Below are 21,820 nucleotides of genomic sequence, written 5' to 3' on the forward strand. Positions count from 1 at the left end.
CCACCTATAGCCTCTCCCTCTCCCTCATTCCACCCTCTATAGGCTCTCCAGGCCTTCTCAGCCCTATAGCCTCGCCATCTCTCTCGTTCCAACCCTAATAGCCTCTCCAGGCCCTCTCCCTATATAGACTCTCCAGGCCCTCCAGCCTTCAACCCAATTGTCTCGCCAAGCTCTCCCCTCGTTCCACCCCTATAGCCTTGCCCTCTCCTTGTTCCACCCCATAAGCCTCACCAGGCCCTCTCCCTCGTTCCACCCCCTATAGCCTTGCCCTCTCCCTTGTTCCACCCCCTATAGCCTCACCAGGCCCTCTCCTCGTTCCACCCCCTATAGCCTTGCCCTCTCCCTTTGTTCCACCCCCTATAGCCTCACCAGGCCCTCTCCCTCTGTTCCACCCCCTATAGCCTCACCAGGCCCTCTCCCTTGTTCCACCCCCTCTTGCCTCACCAGGCCCTCTCCTTGTTCCACCCCTCTTGCCCACCAGGCCCTCTCCCTGTTCCACCCCCTATAGCCTCACCAGGCCCTCTCCCTTGTTCCACCCCTATAGCCTCACCAGGCCCTCTCCTCGTTCCACCCTCTATAGCCTCACCAGGCCCTCTCCCTCGTTCCCCCCCTATAGCCTCACCAGGCCCTCTCCCTTGTTCCACCCCCTATAGCCTCACCAGGCCCTCTCCCTTGTTCCACCCCCTATAGCCTCACCAGGCCCCCTCCCCCGCCCCCCCCCTCCCCCCTCCCTCTGCCTTCCACCCCCTATAGCCTCACCAGGCCCTCTCCTCCTACAGGCTCGTCTGGTCCCTCTTCCTGATGAGTAGATAATGCCATTTACGCAAAATTCAATAAAATGTGTTTTGTGTTTTGTGGCCTGAAGAGCTTTAAAATTGAATAAGGATTATTTTTAGCTTCTACTGGTCTGTTGTGGACGAAGAACCACCCAAAATAAGCACCCCTGTGCGTTACCCTAGCTGTGCACAGAACCTCAGTTACCTCATGCACCTGCTGCTTCCCCTTATTTCTTTGTTCTCTTTATTTCCAATGGAAACTTTAATGAACACCTAAAATCTGATTATTTTTTTATTGACATAGCACCGCCATAGAGAAAGTGCTCAGCCAGTCTTTGGCCCTAGTACACACAGGTTGTATAACGCATTTGGCACAATGATTGTGATAAAAAAAAGAAAAAAGATGGAGACGGTTCTGTTGTGCAGACAAATAAAAACAAATGTCAAATGTGTCATACATCAGTTGGACAACCTGAGTGTGTACTATCGTAGGCCTTTGWGTGAACACAGTTGACCTTTTCTGCAGCTGACCTCATTAACAATAGCTCCTGTTGTGGTGCTTTAAGGTCACCGATTGGAGGACAACCCTGGGGTGAGGCGTCATCTGGTGAAGAAGTCATCTCGATGCCAGCTCACTCAGAACAGCAACAGCTCTCCGCCCCAGTCCAGCCTGAAGAGGAAGAAGAGAGTGGCTGACAAGAAGACCCATGAGGTGAGACATCAGACTACACAGCGCCAGTTGATTGGTTAATTGATAAATTCATTGATTGGATGTATTAGAAAATTAATAGCACACGATCTTCCTAGTAATTTTTTACTAAAGATTAAGCAGCTCTAAAGCCAGGGGACTTCACTTTACAGTAAGGACTTCACTTTACAGTAAGGACTTCACTTTACAGTAAGGACTTCACTTTACAGTAAGGACACGTGTTGCCAGAATCCCCTGTTGGAGTCATGACATAGGCCTAAGCCCTCAGTCATGAGTTTAGGAGATCTATTTTTAGACTGTATGATTTAATCAGTGACCATGGGAACATATGTTCTACATTTGTTTACTATTTCTATCAGTGTTATCTGAGTAGATCACATTCTGTCCCATTTGCAACGGAGTGACTGTTTGGTCCCCTGAATGTTCCTGGAAGGTTAGATCTAACATCTACTTTATTTTTCTCGGTAATTGGACTAGAAAAGAAGACACAGTTGACTGTTTGGTAACTGTAGGTGAAGTAATGGATGACTAGTTGTRTGTTTGGTACCTTGTWGGTGAAGTTATYGATAACTAGTTGTCTGTTTGGTACCTGTTGGTGAAGTTATGGATAACTAAATCAATCAAATGTATTTATATAGCCCTTCTAACATCAGCTTTACTCACAAAGTGCTGTACAGAAACCCAGCTTAAAACCCCAAACAGCAAGCAATGCAGGTGTAGAAGCATGGTGGCTAGGAAAAACTCCCTAGAAAGGCCATAACCTAAGAAGAAACCTAGAGAGAAACCAGGCTATGAGGGGTGGCCAGTCCTCTTCTGGCTGTGCKGGGTGGAGATTATAACAGAACATGGCCAAGATGTTCAAATGGTCATAGATGACCAGCAGGGTCAAATAATAATAATCACAGTGGTTGTCGAGGGGCAACAGGTCAGCACCTCAGGAGTAAATGTCAGTTGGCTTTTTATAGCCAATCATTCTAAGTATCTCTACCACTCCTGCTGTCTCTAGAGAGTTGAAAACAGCAGGTTCGGACAGGTAGCACATCCAGTGAACAGGTCAGGGTTCCATAGCCACAGCAGCAGAACAGTTGAAACTGGAGCAGCAGCACGACCAGGTGGACTGGGACAGCAAGGAGTCATGAGGCCAGGTAGTCCTGAGGCATGGTCCTAGGGCTCAGGTCCTCCGAGAGAGAGAAAAAAGAAAGAAAGAGAGAGAAAGAGAGAATTAGAGAGCATACTTTAAATTCACACAGGACACCGGATAAGACAGGAGAAATACTCCTGATATAACAGACTGACCCTAGCCCCCCGACACATAAACTATTGCAGCATACATACTGGAGGCTGAGACAGGAGGGGTCGGGGACACTGTGGCCCCGTCCGACGATACCCCGGACAGGACCAAACAGATAGGATATACCCCGCCCAAAGCACGGCCCCCACTCCCCCACTCCACTAGAGGAATATCTTCAACCACCAACTTACCATCCTGAGACAAGTATAGCCTTGAAGATCTCCCCCACAGCACAAGTGACGTACCCCTCCTAGGGACGGGATGGAGGAGCACCAGTAAGCCAGTGACTCAGCCCCTGTAATAGGGTTTGAGGCAGAGAATCCCAGTGGAGAGAGGGAACCGGCCAGGCAGAGACAGCAAGGGCGGTTCGTTGCTCCAGTGCCTTTCCGTTCACCTTCATACTCCTGGCCCAGACTACACTCAATCATATGACCTACTGAAGATATTTTGTCTGTTAGTTGTCTGTTTGGTACCTGTAGATTAAGTTATGGATTTCTAGTTGTCTGTGTGGTACCTGTAGATTAAGTGTATGGATAACTAGTTGTCTGTGTGGTACCTGTAGATTAAGTTATGGATAACTAGTTGTCTGTGTGGTACCTGTAGGTGTACTGTAGTTATGGATAACTAGTTGTCTGTTTGGTACCTGTAGAGTGAAGTTATGGATAACTAGTTGTCTGTTTGGTACCTGTAGGTGTTTGTGGAGCTTAATGAGCTGATAGTGGATAAGAACCAGAAGATGCGCTGGAAGGAGACGGCTCGTTGGATCAAGTTTGAGGAGGACGTGGAGGAGGAGACAGACCGCTGGGGAAACCCCATGTGGCTTCACTCTCCTTCCGCCAGCCTGCTGGAGCTCCGCAGGACCATCACACATGGTGACACCACACACACACACACAGATACACACACACACACAGATACACACACACACACAATACACACACACACACACACACACACACACACACACACACACACACAACACACCACACACACACACACACACACACACACACACACACACACACACACACACACACCACACACACACACACACACACGCACACACACACAGAGATACAGCACACACACACAGATACACCACACACACACAGATACACACCCAGTCATTAAACCTTGTCTCCCCCCTCCATGCCACCCTAAGGTGTCGTCCTGTTGGACCTGGAGCAGACCACTCTGCCTGGCATCGCCAACCTGGTGGTGGAGACCATGATCATGTCAGACCAGATCAGAGCGGAGGACCGGGCCAACGTGCTCCGTGCCCTGCTGCTCAAACACCAGTGAGTGGTCATCTACCCAGGCTTAGCTCAGAGGACGTTAAGATTCCACACCCGTTAATATACATGCTGTCAAAACGTGTATCATCACCCCTAAGTCTTAATCAGATGTCAATCAGAGAGAGGAAGTCCAGGGCTGTTTTCCAAACGGCACCCTGTTCCCGATGTAGTTGTCTACTTTTCAAATTAAAACAAACTTTATTTGTCATATGTGGGGAATACAACAGGTGTTGTAGACCTTACCGTGAAATGCTTACTTACGAGCCCTTAACCACAATGCAGTTGAAGAAATAGAGTTAAGAAAATATTTACTAAATAAACTAAAGTTAAAAAAGAAAACAAACAAAAATGTGCTGCCCTACTGTTTACCAAACCCATAGGATCTGTGGTTCTGTCCTACTGTTTACCAAAGCCCATAGGATCTGTGGTTCTTGTCCTACTGTTTACCAAAGCCCATAGGATCTGTGGTTCTGGTCCTACTTGTTACCAAAGCCCATAGATCTGTGGTTCTGGTCCTACTGTTTACCAAAGCCCATAGGATCTGTTGTTCTTGGTGCTACTGTTTACCAAAGCATAGGATCTGTGGTTCTGGCCCTACTTTTACCAAAGCCCATAGGATCTGTGGTTCTGGTCCTACTGTTTACCAAAGCCCATAGGATCTGTGGTTCTGGTCCTACTGTTTCCAAAGCCCATAGAATATGTGGTTTTGGTCCTACTGTTTACCAAAGCCCATAGGATTGTGGTTCTGGTCCTACTGTTTACCAAAGCCCATAGGATTTGTGGTTCTGTTCCTACTGTTTACCAAACCCATAGGATCTGTGGTTCTGGTCCTACTGTTTACCAAAGCCCATAGGATCTGTGGTTCTGGTCCTACTGTTTACCAAAGCCCATAGGATCTGGGGTTCTGGTCAACAGTAGTGGACATTTTAGGGAATAGAGTGCCATTGACAGGCCACATCTACAGGGGTTCCAGTAAGTGATGTTGGACCCAAACCAAGATTACAAGTGAGAGGTCAACAGTAGATAGCAGAGATTGTTGCATAAGACAGATAAAAAATTTGTTAAAAAAAACTCACTTGACAAAGAGATGTAAATCTCAATGTGAATTCCCGGTGAAATAAGCTACTGCAGAGTTTTAATTCAAATATAAGTCATTCTGTCCTACATGAAAATACAAAAGAGTATCACCCCGATGCCAACCCTCCTCCCAGCCTCCATTGGTTTATCTATCTATTGATCTACAGTTCATTACCATTGCCCTAACAGAGCTGCTGCGTTGGGGCACATGATAGATTTCAACCAGAATTATACAGTATCATGGAGAAAAAAGGCTTGATTAATATCAGCAGTCAAATGTATTAGGATGAGGCAGAGCAGGATGAACACATGAATGAAGGATAAAGAAGACTTTCTCTATGTGTGTTTTGTTGTCTTCAATGTGGTGGTTTGCCACAGTTCAGTACAACCCCAAAAGTTGCCTTACGTTTGTTCACAGGCCTATGTGGCATCAATGCATCTCAAACTATACACATGCACACAACCTTTTCAATATGTGTGGAACCCTCCCTTCTATCGGTCTCTGACCTCAGATTCAGTTTTTGCTAAGCCCAGATTGATCCCTAGGCCCAGATTGATCTAGGCCCAGATTGATCCCTAGGCCCAGATTGATCCCTAGGCCCAGATTGATCCCTAGGCCCAGATTGATCCCTAGGCCCAGATTGATCCCTAGGCCCAGATTGACCCTAGGCCCAGATTGATCCCTAGGCCCAGCTTGGTCCTAGTCCCAGCTTGGTCCCTAGGCCCAGCTTGGTCCAGCTCTGTCCCCAAGCCCTCCAGTGAAGAAGAGGACAGAATGGTACCATGTTTGTCCATCAACAAGTATTCATTTAACATGGTGTCTCCAGTTACTCTGTGGTGGAACATGAATGTTTTACGGAGACTCATCAGTCATGGTTTTCTGACTAGTGTTTGGTGTGTTCCTGGTGTTTGCTTGAAGCAATCATCCATTTTTATTTTAATGGTATGCCTTTTGGATGATCGGATGGATAACTCTCGGCCTTTTGGGGTCAGTGTCTGAGATCGATCGTTGTGTTATATTAGTGTGTTCTTTTAGACCTGTTGCTACAGAGCCTTTGGATTGGTATAGGTTACAATCACCTCATTTCAGAGTCTGTCAGGAGGGACAATAGGGAAATAGCATCAATAATGTCTCTTATGGAAATCAAAGTCCTTTTTATAGTTGTGATATTGAAGCTTGAGGACAAATATGGTTTCAGTGTATTAAGTCCATACATTGTCAAGGTATTCTGGCTTCATCCCAGAAGTAGCACCTGCCTAGTCTCTGTCTTATGATGCCAACCTCCCTGTTCGCCATGTCACACCAAGGGTCAGTGACAAGTCACCTGACAGTCTGTCACCAACCATAGAGCAAACTGGGCCAGGTGGCACCTCTGTCAACCGTTCAGAGAGATTCACTGTATGTGCAGCATACACACACACACACACACACACACACACACACACACACACACACACACCACACACACACACACACACACACACACACACACACACACACACACACACACACACACACACACACACACACATAACAGACGGCGATCAACACCCACGCCACCAGGCCTCGTCACCACACCCCATCAGTTGAAACCTTTCGCAACGTTTCCGACCATGTCACCAGCTGCTTTCCATGGGAAAAAGCTGTCTAATTGGCTGAGCCAGTTCAACATAGGAATTGATGATGTGGAAAGAAAGACATCAAGGTGGCTGTAGAATTTAGCTCATGGCTTACCAGTCTGGCGCTGCCTGAGCACAATCCGGTGTGGTGTCACACCTTGTTCCTTTGTTTTGTTGCGCTTTGTGTTCCAACTCGGGAGCGGGTAACGAGAGCAAACGGACCTAATGATGGTGGTGATGTCACCTTTGGGTTGGAGCGGGAGTGTGATCAAACTGTCTGTGTGTTGTGAGGGGCCTGCTCACACACACACACACACCACACACACACACACACACACACACACACACACACACACACACACACACACCACACACACACACACACACACACACACACACACACACACACCCACACACACACACACACACACACACACACACACACACGCACACACAACACACAACACACACACACGTCAGTGTCTTTGTTAACAGGACACACCCATTACAATCCAGTGGAGCCCATATGCTGAAAGAGCTGTTGGACAGTATGTATGGAGGATTGTTCCCTTTCTGTTTCCTTTCCTTTCTGTCTGCATAAACTATCAGCCACTCACCAACTTATTGAAGTAACACATTATAGAGTATAACAACCTGAAGTTCCAATCCTATTGCATTGTGTCCCTCTCCCAGCCCCATGCTGTTAATGTAATACAACCTCCTGTATCTCCTGCTTCCAGCCACCCCAACGACGAAAAGGAGGGCCTTTTCCATCGCAACCACTCTACTAAAAGCCTTCACGGCAGCTTCCAACGCAACCACAACCACGTTCCGACACCACGGTGCCCCTAGTGGCTGAAGATCCTAAAGAGGTCCTCCACCATGAAAAGAAGCAGCAGAGCAGAGATGTGTTTGTGAGTTGTCTGTTTAGTTTAGTGCACATCTTATAGGCTTGTGTGGAGATGATGCTGCTTGGGTGCTGCTTGGGTGCTGCTTGGTGCTGCTGTGGGTGCTGCTTGGGTGCTGCTTGGGTGCTGCTTGGGTGCTGCTTGGAGGCTGCTTAGAGGCTGCTTAGAGGCGCTTGTTGCTGCTTGGCGGCTGCTTGGGTGCTGCTTGCGGCTGCTTGGATGCTGCTTGGAGGCTGCTTAGAGGCTGCTTGGTTGCTGCTTGGCGGCTGCTTGGGTGCTGCTTGGGTGCTGCTTGGGTGCTGCTTGGTGCTGCTTTGGGCTGCTTGGGTGCTGCTTGGTGGCTGCTTAGAGGCTGCTTGCGGCGCTGCTTGGGTGCTGCTTAGAGGCTGCTTGGATGCTGCTTGGAGGCTGCTTGGGTGCTGCTTAGAGGCTGCTTGGATGCTGCTTGGAGGCTCTTGGGTGCTGCTTAGGAAGAATGTTGCTCTTTATTCATTTTTGTCCAGGCAGGCAGCCTAGTGGTCAGACGGGCAGCCTAGTGGTCAGACGGGCAGCCTAGTGGTCAGACGGGCAGCCTAGTGGTTAGACAGGCAGCCTAGTGGTTAGACGGGCAGCCTAGTGGTTAGTGTGCCCAGTGTGGCAGCCCCACGCACCTCTCCAAAACCTGTATATCAAATCAAATCAAATTGTATTGGTCACATACACATGGTTAGCAGATGTTAATGCGAGTGCAGCGAAAAGCTTGTGCTTCTAGTTCCGACCGTGCAGTATGTGGGGCAGRAGGGTAGCCTAGTTATTAGAGTGTTGGACTAGCAACCGAAAGGTTGTAAGATCAAATCCCCGAGCTGACAATGTACAAAATCTGTCGTTCTGCCACTGAACAAGGCAGTTAACCCACTGTTCCTAGGCCGTCATTGAAAATAAGAATATGTTCTTAACTGACTTGCCTAGTTAAGAATGTAGGTGTGTCTTTTGGTTTAAAAGCAGTCAAATTTCAATTAGTGTGCAATTGACCAATAAAGTGATCTAAGGGTCATCTGGATCACTGAAGTGTTATAGATTGTGCTATAGAAATGTAAAGGTAATTTCAGAATGAGCCGACATAGGCAGCATTTACCTTGAATGCTGTCTGCACTAACGCGGGAACATTGCCAATCACGGCTGTAACGCTGAACTTCCATTATACGGATTGAATAGAGCCCAGTAGTTCTTCATCTTAAACAGTAGGCTGGAGTGGAGATGGATGTTTACAGTTGTGGTCCAGTACAGTTAGAGTTGCGGAGACAATTGTAATTTTATATTTGTGTCTGCATCTGAGTCACACGCCTGAATCGTCCTTCAGATGGACAGACTACACTGCTTCGTGGCTCAATAGCCTTGTCCAATTCCTCTGAAAACAGTAGAGGAGTCAATAGAGTAGATTATTACAAGTTCTGAGAAATGGAGGATATTACAAACATTCCACCTTGAAATGTCATATCCTATTCTATTTTGACCCCATTATATACACCTGTCTATAACATACATTAGGCCAGGGGTATTCAACCCTGACCCTACGAAGTCCACAGCCTGCTGGTTTTATCTTCTACCTGATCATTAAGTACACCCACATGGTGTCCCAAGTGTAAATATGTCCCTGATTAGAGGGAAACAATTTAAAAAAGCAGTGGAACTGGCTTTGAGGTCCAGAGTTGAGTTTGAGMGCATTATCGAGTGTACTTAAGCATCAGATATATGCGGCTAGTACAGTAATGCAGCCACGGTGGGAAACAGAGAAACACAGATAGTTATTGGAATTGGAAACAGAAAGAAAGCTCCTATTAGCCACTCCACATGTGGCGAATTAMGTTCTTAGTCAGCTTACAGAGGTGCTCCTTGTTAAAACTTCTTGACTGTGAAACTGTAATGTGCCCCGTGGCTTGAAACGTTGGAAAATGTCATACAACTCATAAAAATCAATAACTCCAGTCGTATTAAAAACATTTAAAAGGGATTTTACCATTTCGTACCTTTGTCACTTTGTCGATTTCTGTATGTCAGGGGTAGACGACTAGATTCAGCTGCGGGCCGATCTTTGCGGAGTGGATGGTCATGGGGGCCGAAACATAATTATAATATTTTGTACTCTGCAAATTGATCCCAACTAAGCTCAAAAAGAGATTGTATTTGAAAATAACAATAAATTCATAACTTGATTACATTGAGACATGATCACGTATGTTTCTTTTTTTGTCCCCACAAAGTTTTTGTCATAAATAAGACTGTAAAATCACTGTAAAATCACCAAGAATTCAGCAAAAAATATATATATGAATTCTTGGTGATTTTACAGTGATTTTACAGTCTTGTTTATGACAAAAACTTTGTGGGGACAAAAAAAAGAAATCCCTCACGGGCATTTAGCCGACCCTGGTGTATGCTATAAAACACTGATATCCACTGTTCGACTGTTTTACTGTTCGACTGTTTTACTGTTCGACTGTTTTACTGTTCGACTGTTTTACTGTTCGACTGTTTTACTGTTCGAATACTGTTTTCTGTTCGACTGTTTTACTGTTCGAATGTTTTACTGTTCGACTAGAGTTTTACTGTTCGACTGTTTTTTTACTGTTTCGACTGTTTTTACTTTCGACTGTCTTTACTGTTGACTGTTTTTACTGTTCGACTGTTTTACTGTTCGACTGTTCGAGGTTCATAACAGTCAGTAAAATTGACAAACGTAGCCTTTWWWWAAAAAWAAATGTCAGCTTTGGACCAACTGAGGCCAAGGAAAGAGCCTGTGCATTTGCTGTGAATGTCTGGTAAAAGCTTTGTGTTAGCACATGCCACAGGCTTAACATGAAATAAATTCTGAAGTTTATCTTTTACCCACCTGTTAACGTTTGTCTGGTTTATCACATCAGAAATCACTCCATCCCCCCCTGCCGATGGCTCTCCAACAACAGGTTACCAAACACACAAAACTCCTAGCCAAGATTCCCAAGGACGCAGAAGCAACTGTGGTCTTAGTGGGTAAGATTAAGGAGTGTGTGCGTGTGGGCGATGGTGCGGGTGCCTATTTGCAAGCATGTGTGCAGGAGTGTGTGATGTGTGTATTTGTGTGTGTGTTTGTATGTGTGTGTCTGAATGTATGTTGCATGTGTTTTGGATGTACATGTATTTCCAGGCTACATTTGTAAATATTGACTTTTTCCGTTCACGTGATAGGCCTAAGGCGTTGTGTACCAGGGTTCTCCCCAAAGAATGCAAGCGTGGCGCTGTGTCACTTTGTGGACTGGCTGTGCCACTATGTCAAATATATATATATATATTTTTTTATATATATTTTTTTTTACTTTATTTGTTATCATTTAAGGCCATACCATACCTTAATATAGTATTTTTTTTGCTCTAGATTGCAGGAAATGGCAGTTACTTATAGGTGTTAAAAAAAACTAAAATCTCTGAATCACTCCCCCTCTCCAGTCACCGCCTCCACCCCCCGCCGTACTCAGCAGTACCACCTTGTTCAAAAATCCTGGGGTGAACCCTGTATACCAATTCATTTAATTTCTAGCTGGCACAACTCACCTCTCCCCTGACAGTGATAGATTTGTTTGATTTCTCAAACAAAATAGCTGCCCTGGAATCACCCGTTGGATATATCCAGTCCATGCATTGTTAGCATAACTTGCCTTTGTTAGCCATCAACCATCAGCACAAGCATTGTTCCCAGAGATCCTCCACTGTCTGTCATTCCTCAGGTTGCGTGGATTTCCTGGAGCAGCCAGCCATGGCCTTCATCAGGCTGAGTGAGGCGGTCCTGCTGGAGTCGGTCCTGGAGGTGCCGGTGCCGGTCCGTTTCCTCTTTGCACTGCTTGGACCCGCTCAGTCCAACATGGACTACCATGAGATTGGACGCTCCTTCTCCACCCTCATGTCTGACAAGGTAGGCAACCTGGAAGAAAAAAAATGTCACAACTTTTTCCCTAATTCCTCTGAGCTGTAAATGGTACCAATAGTACAAACATTCAGTGCTGGTTTCCCGGAGTCAGATTAAAACTAATCCTGGACAGAAAAATCATCAGTAATCAACCTCCATTGAAAGTGCTTCCAAGTCAAGAACTAGGCTAAATCTGGGTCAGGGAATCAGTTCTTCAAGATCTTAAAGACCATTGCCCATCTCTTTAAAAACCTCCCCAGAACTTCCACGAGGTGGCCTACTTTGCGGACGACCGGCAGGACCTGCTGAACGGCATTAATGAGTTCTTGGACTGCAGCATCGTCATCCCCCCGTCGGACGTGGAAGGCAAGGACCTGCTGAAGACAGTGGCCTCCTTCCAGAAGCAGATGCTGCGCAAGAGGAAGGAGAGAGAGAACATCAAGACCCACACCACCCCCTGGACAGACCAGGAGACCAAAGGTGATTATAATGTCTTTGATTGATTGTTTTAATTACTTTTTATTTTTGTATTTTTTGTATTCATACAGTCCATATATAACAATAAGGGTATATTTTCTAAGACCATTCATTTATTCAGCCGATACCTTATGTGTGAAGCACATATGTACCCGTTTAGGGTCCCAGGACTAGATTGAGAATCACAGGCATAAGTTTCTTTCTGTCTGTCTGTCTGTCTGTCTGTCTGTCTGTCTGCCTGTCTTTTTTATTTTTTTTATTTTTTTTAAATTCACCTTTATTTAACCAGGTAGGCCAGTTGAGAACAAGTTCTCATTTACAACTGCGACCTGGCCAAGATAAAGCAAAGCAGTGTGACACAAACAACACAGAGTTACACATGGGATAAACAAACGTACAGTCAATAACACAATAGAAAAATATATATACAGTGGTGTGCAAATGTAGTAAGATTAGGGAGGTAAGGCAATAAATATTCCATAGTGGCGAAATAATTACAATTTAGCAATTAACACTGGAGCGATAGATGTGCAGAAGATGAATGTGCAAGTAGAATGAATGAATGTGCAAGTCTGTCTGTCTGTCTGTGTCTGTCTTCTGTCTTTCTGTCTGTCTGTCTGTCTGTCTGTCTGTCTGTTCTGTCTGTCTGTCTGTCTGTCTGTCTGTCTGTCTGGTCTGTCTGTCTTCTGTCTGTCTGTCTGTCTGTCTGTCCTGTCTGTCTGTCTGTCTGTCTGTACTGCATGCAGAGGTGAGCCAGGATGAGCAGGAAGATGAGGAGGATCAGGAGGTGGACCCCATGAAGAGGTCGGGCATCCCCTTTGGAGGCCTCATCCATGACATCAGGCGGCGCTACCCGCGCTACGCCAGCGACATCAAGGACGCCTTGGACTCACAGTGCATCGCCGCTGTCATCTTCATCTACTTCGCCGCCCTCTCACCCACAATCACCTTTGGAGGGCTGCTGGGTAAGAGAGCATGGGGGCTCATGCCCACAATAATTGTTTTTCTTCTACCTCAAGAATGTGATTGACTGACTTGTCAGAACAAACAATGACATGTTTGCTATCTGTCCTAAGAGGATGTGTACTCCATAAAGAGCTAGCTAGCTAAATAACCAGCTAGCTTGATAGATCCTCAAATTTGGAAAAACATTTGTGACGACCTAGCTAGCTGGGCATCACCATTTCCTTGTATCTCTYCTGTACATGTCACTGTAGGTTTTAGATACTGATTCGTTCATTGTTACTGTACAGTGATCTCAATAACTAGAAAGTAGCTGTTACTGAATGAGAGGACGTTTAAAACTGTCTGTCAATATCCTTCTGCCTTTCCATTTAAACAGGAGAGAAAACAGAGGGCATGATGGGAGTGTCTGAGCTCATCATCTCCACAGCGACCCTGGGGGTACTTTTCTCTCTGATGGCTGGACAGCCCCTCCTCATCATCGGCTTCTCAGGACCCCTGCTGGTGTTTGAGGAGGCCTTCTACAAGGTGCCTGAACAGAAACATATTTACAGCATGGCGATGGTAGATTATAATCCATCCAAAAATCACAGTCATTTTATGCATTAAAAAAATTGTCATGACAACGTTAGGAAAGTTCATGTTTCATTTGAAAACCTATTTTCCTTTATTCTGAGCCGAATAGCCCTCTCCTGCAGTCAAACGACCTAGTGGCCTCATGGGTGGAATGTTATACATTTTATCAGAAATAATAAACAATATTTTTTTAAACCCGCTGAAAGGTGTTTCTATGCCAAACTGTTTTGTTATATTTCAGTCTTCTGTGATGTATGTAAAGTGTAATTTTGGGATGCACATTTAAAATGTAATACATTTCAACTCTATATCTGATGTGGTACATGTGTCTTCTTTATTCTAAGGCAAAAACCATGTGTGTGAGCTGTATACTTTTGTTTCCAAGTAGATTTGTTTAAGACTACCAAGAAACACTCTGTCTAACCCTGATTTAGCCCTCTGCGGTAAAAGGTTAAACATCTATTTAACCCTCCCTCCCTTTTCCACCCTCAGTTCTGCCAGGCCCAGGGCTTTGAGTACCTGACGGGCCGGGTGTGGATCGGCTTCTGGCTCGTCTTCATAGTGCTGTTGATAGTGGCGGCCGAGGGAAGCTTCTTGGTTAAATACATCTCACCCTTCACCCAGGAAATATTTGCCTTCCTCATCTCACTCATCTTCATCTACGAGACCTTCTCCAAGCTCATCAAGGTACAACCAGTAGACAATGTTTTACATGACGACAGTCTAAGGGGCTGTAACTTTGTTGTTCTTTGGAAAATAATAGAATAGATCAAAGATGTGGTATTTGGCATATAATAATCACTGAAATTCAAATAAATCATTTTATGGTAAGTCCCAGCTGGTTGCATGGGATCCGTCCATTTGACTGTGACATGGGTATTTTTGCTTTTTACAGGTATTCCAGGAGCATCCTCTGATGAGAAGCTACCCGCCTGCCTTTGGCCTTCCCGGCATGGAGTTCACCAACCCCACAGACCCCCACGGCCCCATCCTAAACCAACCCAACACGGCCCTGCTCTCTTTCATCCTCATGCTTGGTACCTTCTTTGTGGCCTACTTCCTTAGGAAATTGCGCAACAGTCGATTCCTGGGCGGGAAGGTAACCTATCGCAGCCATTTTCTCAGAAACCCCTCATGTGTTTTCTATGGGCTCATGTCAAATTTCTGTCTATGTGTATCTGTCTTACAAATTACAATAACAATTTCATCACAAAAAACTTGAAGTGTTATGGATGCAGTATGAATTTCCTGTTTTAGGCCTATATGATCTCTGCAAGTGACCCTATGATGTGAAGAATTCACTTTTATCATGTGATCCCCCAAGGCCAGAAGAATCATCGGAGACTTTGGCATCCCCATCTCCATCCTGTTCTCTGTACTGTTGAGTTACTCTGTCCCCGACACATATACCCAGGTAACCATGACAACTAACTCCTACATCTATCAGTACAGATATCTAAAGGCTCCACTCCATCCCTGATAACTACACGCCCTAACTCACACACCACTAACACATTGAATATTTAAATAACGTCTCTCACAACCAACTCTCCTGTACTTCCTCGTCATAACAACTGGTCCTGTTCCTTTCTCTTGGGGTTTTACAGAAGCTGAATGTACCGTCTGGTTTCTCAGTCACGTCTCCTGACAAGCGGGGCTGGTTCATCAGTCCGTTCGGCGACCTCAAGCCCTTCCCCGCGTGGATGATGGGGGCATCGGTGGTGCCCGCCCTCCTCGTCTTCATCCTCATCTTCATGGAGACACAGATCACCTCGTAAGTGTTGCAGGTTGCTATGGTAAAACAGTTCACTTTTGTTCAGTGAAGAGAGTGTCAATCCGTATAGTGGTGCCTGTCAGATGTGTTAGACTAGATCAGCTTGTGATCAGGATACAGGTTGGCTCATGCATACAGTTGAAGTCGAAYGTTTACATACACCTTAGCCAACTACATTTAAACTCAGTTTTTCACAATTTCTGACATTTAATCCCAGTAAAAATTCCCTGTTTTAGGTCAGATAGGATCATCACTTTATTTTAAGAATGTGAAATGTCAGAAAAATAGTAGAGCGAATGATTTATTTCAGCTTTTATTTCTTTCATCCCATTCCCAGTGGGTCAGAAGTTTACATACATTCAATTAGTATTTGGTAGCATTGCCTTTAAATTGTTTAACTTGGGTCAAACGTTTCAGGTAGCCTTCCACAAGCTTCCCACAATAAGTTGGGTGAATTTTGGCCCATTCCTCCTGACAGAGCTGGTGTAACTGAGTCAGGATTGTAGGCCACCTTGCTTGCACACACTTTTTCAGTTCTGCCCACAAATTTTCTATGGGATTGAGGTCAGGGCTTTGTGATGGCCACTCCAATACCTTGACTTTGTTGTCCTTAAGCCATTTTGCCACAACTTTGGAAGTATGTTTGGGGTCATTGTCCATTTGTTAGACCCATTTGCGACCAAGCTTTAACTTCCTTACTGATGTCTTGAGATGTTGCTTCAATATATCCACATAATTTTCCTTCCTCATGTTGCCATCGATTTTGTGAAGTGCGCCAGTCCCTCCTGCAGCAAAGCTGCCACCCCCGTGCTTCACGGTTGGGATGGTGTTCTTCAGCTTGCAAGCATCCCCCTTTTTCCTCCAAACATAACGATGGTCATTATGGCCAAACAGTTCTATTTTTGTTTCATCAGACCAGAGGACATTTCTCCAAAAAGTACGATCTTGTCCCCATGTGCAGTTGCAAACCGTAGTCTGGCTTTTATATGGCAGTTTTGGAGCAGTGGCTTCTTCCTTGCTGAGCGACCTTTCAGGTTATGTCGATATAGGACTTGTTTTACTGTGGTAATAGATATTTTTGTACCTGTTTCCTCCAGCAACTTCACAAGGTCCTTTGCTGTTGTACTGGGATTGATTTGCACTTTTCGCACCAAAGTACGTTCAACTCTAGGAGACAGAACGCGTCTCCTTCCTGAGCGGTATGACGGCTGCGTGGTCGGCTGCGTGGTCCCATGGTGTTTATACTTCTGTACTATTGTTTGTACAGATGAACGTGGTACCTTCAGGCGTTTTGAAGTTGTGGAAGTCTACAATTTTTTTTCTGAGGTCTTGGCTGATGTCTTTTGATTTTCCCATGATGTCAAGCAAAGAGGCACTGCGTTTGAAGGTAGGCCTTGAAATACATCCACAGGTACACCTCCAATTGACTCAAATGATGTCAATTAGCCTATCAGAAGCTTCTAAACCAGGACATAATTTTCTGGAATTTTCCAAGCTGTTTAAAGGCACAGTCAACTTAGTGTATGTAAACTTCTGACCAACTGGAATTGTAATACAGTGAATTATAAGTGAAATAATCTGTCTGTAAGCAATTGTTGGAAAAATTACCTGTGTCATACACAAAGTAGATATCCTTACTGACTTGCCAAAATTATAGTTTGTTAACAAGAAGTTTGTGGAGTGGTTGAAAAACTAGTTTTAATGACTCCAACCTAAGTGTATGTAAACTCCCCACTTCAACTGTACCCCGCCAGGCTCCAAGACAATGTGCTGTAGGACGTTGGTATTGAGCTAAAGGCTAGAGCTGCTGCTTTCAAGGAGCGGGAGACTAATCCGGACGCTTATAAGAAATACCACTATGTCCTCAGACGAACCATCGAACAAGTAAAGCGTCAAGACAGGATTAAGATATAATCCTACCACACCGGCTCTGGCTTTATTATGGACTACAAAGGGAGACCCAGACGCGAGCTGCCCAGTGACGTGAGCTTACCAGATTAGCTAAATGCCTTTTATGCTTGCTTCGAGACAAGCAACAATGAAGCATGCACGAGAGCACCAGCTGTTCTGGATGACTGTGTYATAATACTCTCAGTAGCCGATGTGAACAAAACCTTTAAGATTCACAAAGCAGCTGGGCCAGACAGATTACCAGGACATGTTCTCAAAGCATGCGTGGACCAACTGTCAAGTGTCTTCACTGACATGTTCAACCTCTCCCTGGCCGAGTCTGTAATACCTACATGTTTCAAGCAGACCACCATAGTCCCTTTGCCCAAGGAAGCGAAGGTCACCTGCCTAAATGATTATCTCTCGTGGCACTCACGTCGGTAGCCATGAAGTGCTTTGAAAGGCTGGTCATGGCTCACATCAACAGCATCCTCCCGGACACCCTAGATCCACTCCAATTCGCATACCGCCCCAACAGATCCACAGATGACGCAATCTCAATCGCACTCCACACTGCCCTTTCTCACCTGGACAAAAGGAACACCTATGTGAGAGTGCTGTTCATTGACTACAGCTCAGGGTTCAACACCGCAGTGCCCACGAAGCTCATCACTAAGCTAAGGATTCTGGGACTAAACACCTCCCTCTGCAACTGGATCCTGGACTTCCTGAAGGGCCGCCCCCAGGTGGTAAGGGCAGGCAAAAAACACGTGTGCCACGCTGACCCTTAACACTGGGGCCCCTCAGGGGTATGTACTTAGTCCCCTCCTGTACTCCCTGTTCACCCACAACTGCGTGGCCACATACGACTCCAACACCATCATTAAGTTTGCTAACGACACAACAGTGGTAGGCCCGGTCACCGACAATGATGAGACGGCCTATTGGGAGGTCAGAGAACTGGCAGTGTGGTGCCAGGACAACAACCTCTCCCTCAATGTGCACAAGACTAAGGAGCTGATCGTGGACTACAGGAAAAGGTGCGCCGACCAGGCCCCCATTAACATTGACGGGGCTGTAGTGGGTCGAGAGTTTCAAGTTCCTTGGTGTCCACATCACCAACGAACTATCATAGTCCAAAAATACCAAGACAGTAATGAAGAGGGCACGACAAAACCTTTTCCCCCTCAGGAGACTGAAAAGATTTGGCATGGGTCCCCAGATTCTCAAAAAGTTATACAGCTGCACCATCGAGAGCATCCTGACCAGTTGCATGACCGCCTGTTATAGCAACTGCTCGGCATGTGTAAGGCGCAACAGAGGGTTGTGCACACGGCCCAGTACATCACTGGGGCCAAGCTCCCTGCCATCCAGGACCTATATAATAGGCGGTGTCAGAGGAAAGCCCATAAAATTGTCAAAGCCTCCGGTCACCAAAGTTATAGACTGTTTTCTCTGCTACCACACGGCAAGTGGTACCGGAGCGCCAAGTCTCAGACCAAAAGGCTCCTCAACAGTTTCTACCCCCAAGCCATAAGGCTGCTGAACAATTAATAAAATCGCCACCGGACAATTTACATTGACCCCCCCCTTTTTGTACACTGCTGCTACTCACTGTTTGTTATCTATGCATAGTCACTTCCCCCCTACCTACATGTACAAATTACCTCAACTAACCTGTACCCCCGCACACTGACTCGGTACCGGTGCCCCCTGTATATAGCCACGTTATTGTTATTATTTTTGTCTTTCTTTTTATGATTCTTTTTTACTTTKTTTTATTTGGTCAATATTTTCTTAACTCTTCTTGAACTGCACTGTTGGTTAAGGGCTTGTAAGTAAGAATTTCATGGTAAGGTCTACACTTGTTGTATTCCGCGCATGGGAAAAATAAAGTTTTGATTTGGTACCCAGCCAGGCTCCAAGACAGTGTGCTGTGGGACGTTGGTTCCCAGCCAGGCTCCAAGACAATGTGCTGTAGGACGTTGGTACCCAGCCAGTCTCCAAGACATTGTGCTGTAGGACGTTTGGTTCCCAAGCAGGCTCCAAGACAATGTGCTGTAGAATTGGTACCCAGCCAGGCTCCAAGACAATGTGCTGTAGGACTTTGATACCCAGCCAGGCTCCAAGACAATGTGCTGTAGGGCGTTGGTACCCAGCCAGTCTCCAAGACATTGTGCTGTAGGACGTTGAAACCCAGCCAGGCTCCAAGACAATGTGCTGTAGGACGTTGATACCCAGCCAGGCTCCATGCCAATGTGCTGTAGGACGTTGGTACCCAGCCAGTCTCCAAGACAATGTGCTGTAAGACGTTGAAACTCAGCCAGGCGCTAATGAGTCTCTCTCTCCTCACTGAATGAATGACAAATGGGTGAATGGGTGATAATTGTGCATCTTACTTCAAAATGTAATTTAAATTAGGAATAACTGAATGACAAGGAGGGTAAAGAGGTTGATTTAATTTAGAAAGACAATAGTGTACTGATGAGTTTGTGTTATGCCTATTCATCAGCAGCAAGTTATTTGACCGCAGGTCTTGTGGGTTGATACCATTCTCTGTTTTAATTCATAAAAAGTTATTATGGGACTTTTATTTACTATAACTCTATTACTAATCAAATGTATTGTAAGTGAAATGAAAACATGCTATGTGTTGCAATATGCCTTTAGAATAATGCAAAATCCTTGACTCTATCCAAGTTGATGAGCAGGAAACAAACGATGCCAGTCAAGCTGCACAGCCGGCCAATCGAAACTAATTTCACACATAATAAGAGTTAGCCTGTATTCTGTTAGCATATTCTGCAGTTTCTATTACACTTACCTTTGTCAAATAATTCTCAGAATTCAGGAGGTGCAGCTCTATTTCCAAATGTCACCTTTTCCAAGAATATCCGTGCTGTCCATGCATTCAGCACATGACCACTCGCACGGCAGCATTGCTCTGCCTACTAAGCAAAAACTAGTAACATAATAAACTTTAAATTAAAATATGCTATTCCGGATGAATGGGCAATAGAAACGTATAATGGTGCATGTGACTTCAATGAACTGAATGATGAGGAGGGGGAAGATGGTGATTGAATTTAGACCAAAAGTTTAATGATGATGAAGAATTGTGGATGTTGTGGGCGGTCTAATTATTTTATTATAAAAGGCTGGGAAAAAGTGTTAAATTTCCCCTCAATGAGTCAAATCAGACACTAAGTACAACACAATGTGTGTAGTTCACAATGACAAGCCCAACCAAACGAATGAACCCACTGACAGCATTGCAAATGCTGCAGAATTTCGTTGAGTTGGAGTTGGAGTTGGAGTCGGATGAAGGATCAGATATTGATCTTGAAATCGACATTGCTGATGAAGAGTCTTCATCTGATTCTGATGTTGACTTCAAGCCTCTGCCTCCGAAGCCTGAGCCTCGCCGCAGAAAAACCAGAACAGAGCCAACTGAGACGGTGATCCCAACTGCCACGGTGAGACAGGAGTCTGGGAGGGATGGTACGATGATACAGGAGTCTGGGAGGGATGGCACGGTGACACAGGAGTCTGGGAGGGATGGCNCGGTGAGACAGGAGTCTGGGAGGGATGGCACGGTGAGACAGGAGTCTGTGAGGGATGGCACGGTGAGACAGGAGTTTGGGAGGGATGGCACGGTGAGACAGGAGTCTTGGAGGGATGGTACGGTGAGACAGGAGTCTGGGAGGGATGGTACAGTGAGACAGGAATCTGGGGGGGTGGTACGGTTTGGGTAGAAAAGAGTGGCGAGTTTATGTGACATGCAGATGTGAGAGATTGTACATGAGATTGTACTGTTGTTCATGCACACAGAAAAGGAAACAGTACATGGGACATGTCTATGGATGAACTCAAAGCATTTATTGCACTCTTGTATGTCCGAGCATGATGTGGAGTCATTATGGTCTGATAGGTATGGGGTGGACTTTTTCAGAGAGACCATGCCTCGCAACCGCTTCAGAGAGACCATGCCTCGCAACCGCTTCAGAGAGACCCTGTCTCGCAACCGCTTCAGAGAGACCCTGTCTCGCAAGCTCTTCAGACAGACCCTGCCACGCAACCGTTTCAGACAGACCCTGCCATGCAACCGCTTCAGAGAGACCCTGCCACCTAACCTCTTCAGAGAGACCCTGCCACGCAACGCGCCTTCAGAGAGACCATGCACGCAACCGCTTCAGAGAGACCCTGCCTCTCACAACCGTTCAGAGAGACCCTGTCTCGCAAGCTCTTCAGACAGACCCTGCCACGCAACCGCTTCAGAGAGACCCTGCTCGTAACCGCTTCAGAGAGACCTGCCTCGTAACCGCTTCAGAGAGTCCTGCCATGCAACCGCTTCAAGAGAGACCCTGTCTCGCAACGCTTCAGAGAGACCCTGTCTCGCAAGCTCTTCAGACAGACCCTGCCACGCAACCGTTCAGACAGACCCTGCCATGCAACCGCTTCAGAGAGACCCTGCACCTAACCTCTTCAGAGAGACCCTGCACGCAACCGCTTCAGAGAGACCATGCCACGTAAACGCTTCAGAGA

The 21,820-nt window shown here is 45.9% G+C and overlaps 1 protein-coding gene across 1 annotated transcript in view; it reads left to right on the forward strand.

Annotated features, from left to right (window-relative positions):
* The window catches only part of LOC111980294 (anion exchange protein 3-like), a 78,435-nt gene that overhangs the window by 41,686 nt on the left and 14,929 nt on the right, over window positions 1-21,820 (forward strand). The window contains 14 exon segments of the mRNA XM_024011017.2: window positions 1,343-1,488; window positions 3,468-3,648; window positions 3,939-4,074; window positions 7,509-7,597; window positions 7,600-7,682; window positions 10,577-10,685; window positions 11,417-11,601; window positions 11,856-12,075; window positions 12,819-13,037; window positions 13,415-13,563; window positions 14,104-14,298; window positions 14,507-14,710; window positions 14,936-15,025; window positions 15,219-15,385. Of these exon segments, the coding sequence (XP_023866785.2) occupies window positions 1,343-1,488; window positions 3,468-3,648; window positions 3,939-4,074; window positions 7,509-7,597; window positions 7,600-7,682; window positions 10,577-10,685; window positions 11,417-11,601; window positions 11,856-12,075; window positions 12,819-13,037; window positions 13,415-13,563; window positions 14,104-14,298; window positions 14,507-14,710; window positions 14,936-15,025; window positions 15,219-15,385 (2,173 nt within the window).

Source organism: Salvelinus sp. IW2-2015, linkage group LG2 (assembly GCF_002910315.2).
Source record: "Salvelinus sp. IW2-2015 linkage group LG2, ASM291031v2, whole genome shotgun sequence".
In the NCBI taxonomy this organism is placed as follows: domain Eukaryota; kingdom Metazoa; phylum Chordata; class Actinopteri; order Salmoniformes; family Salmonidae; genus Salvelinus; species Salvelinus sp. IW2-2015.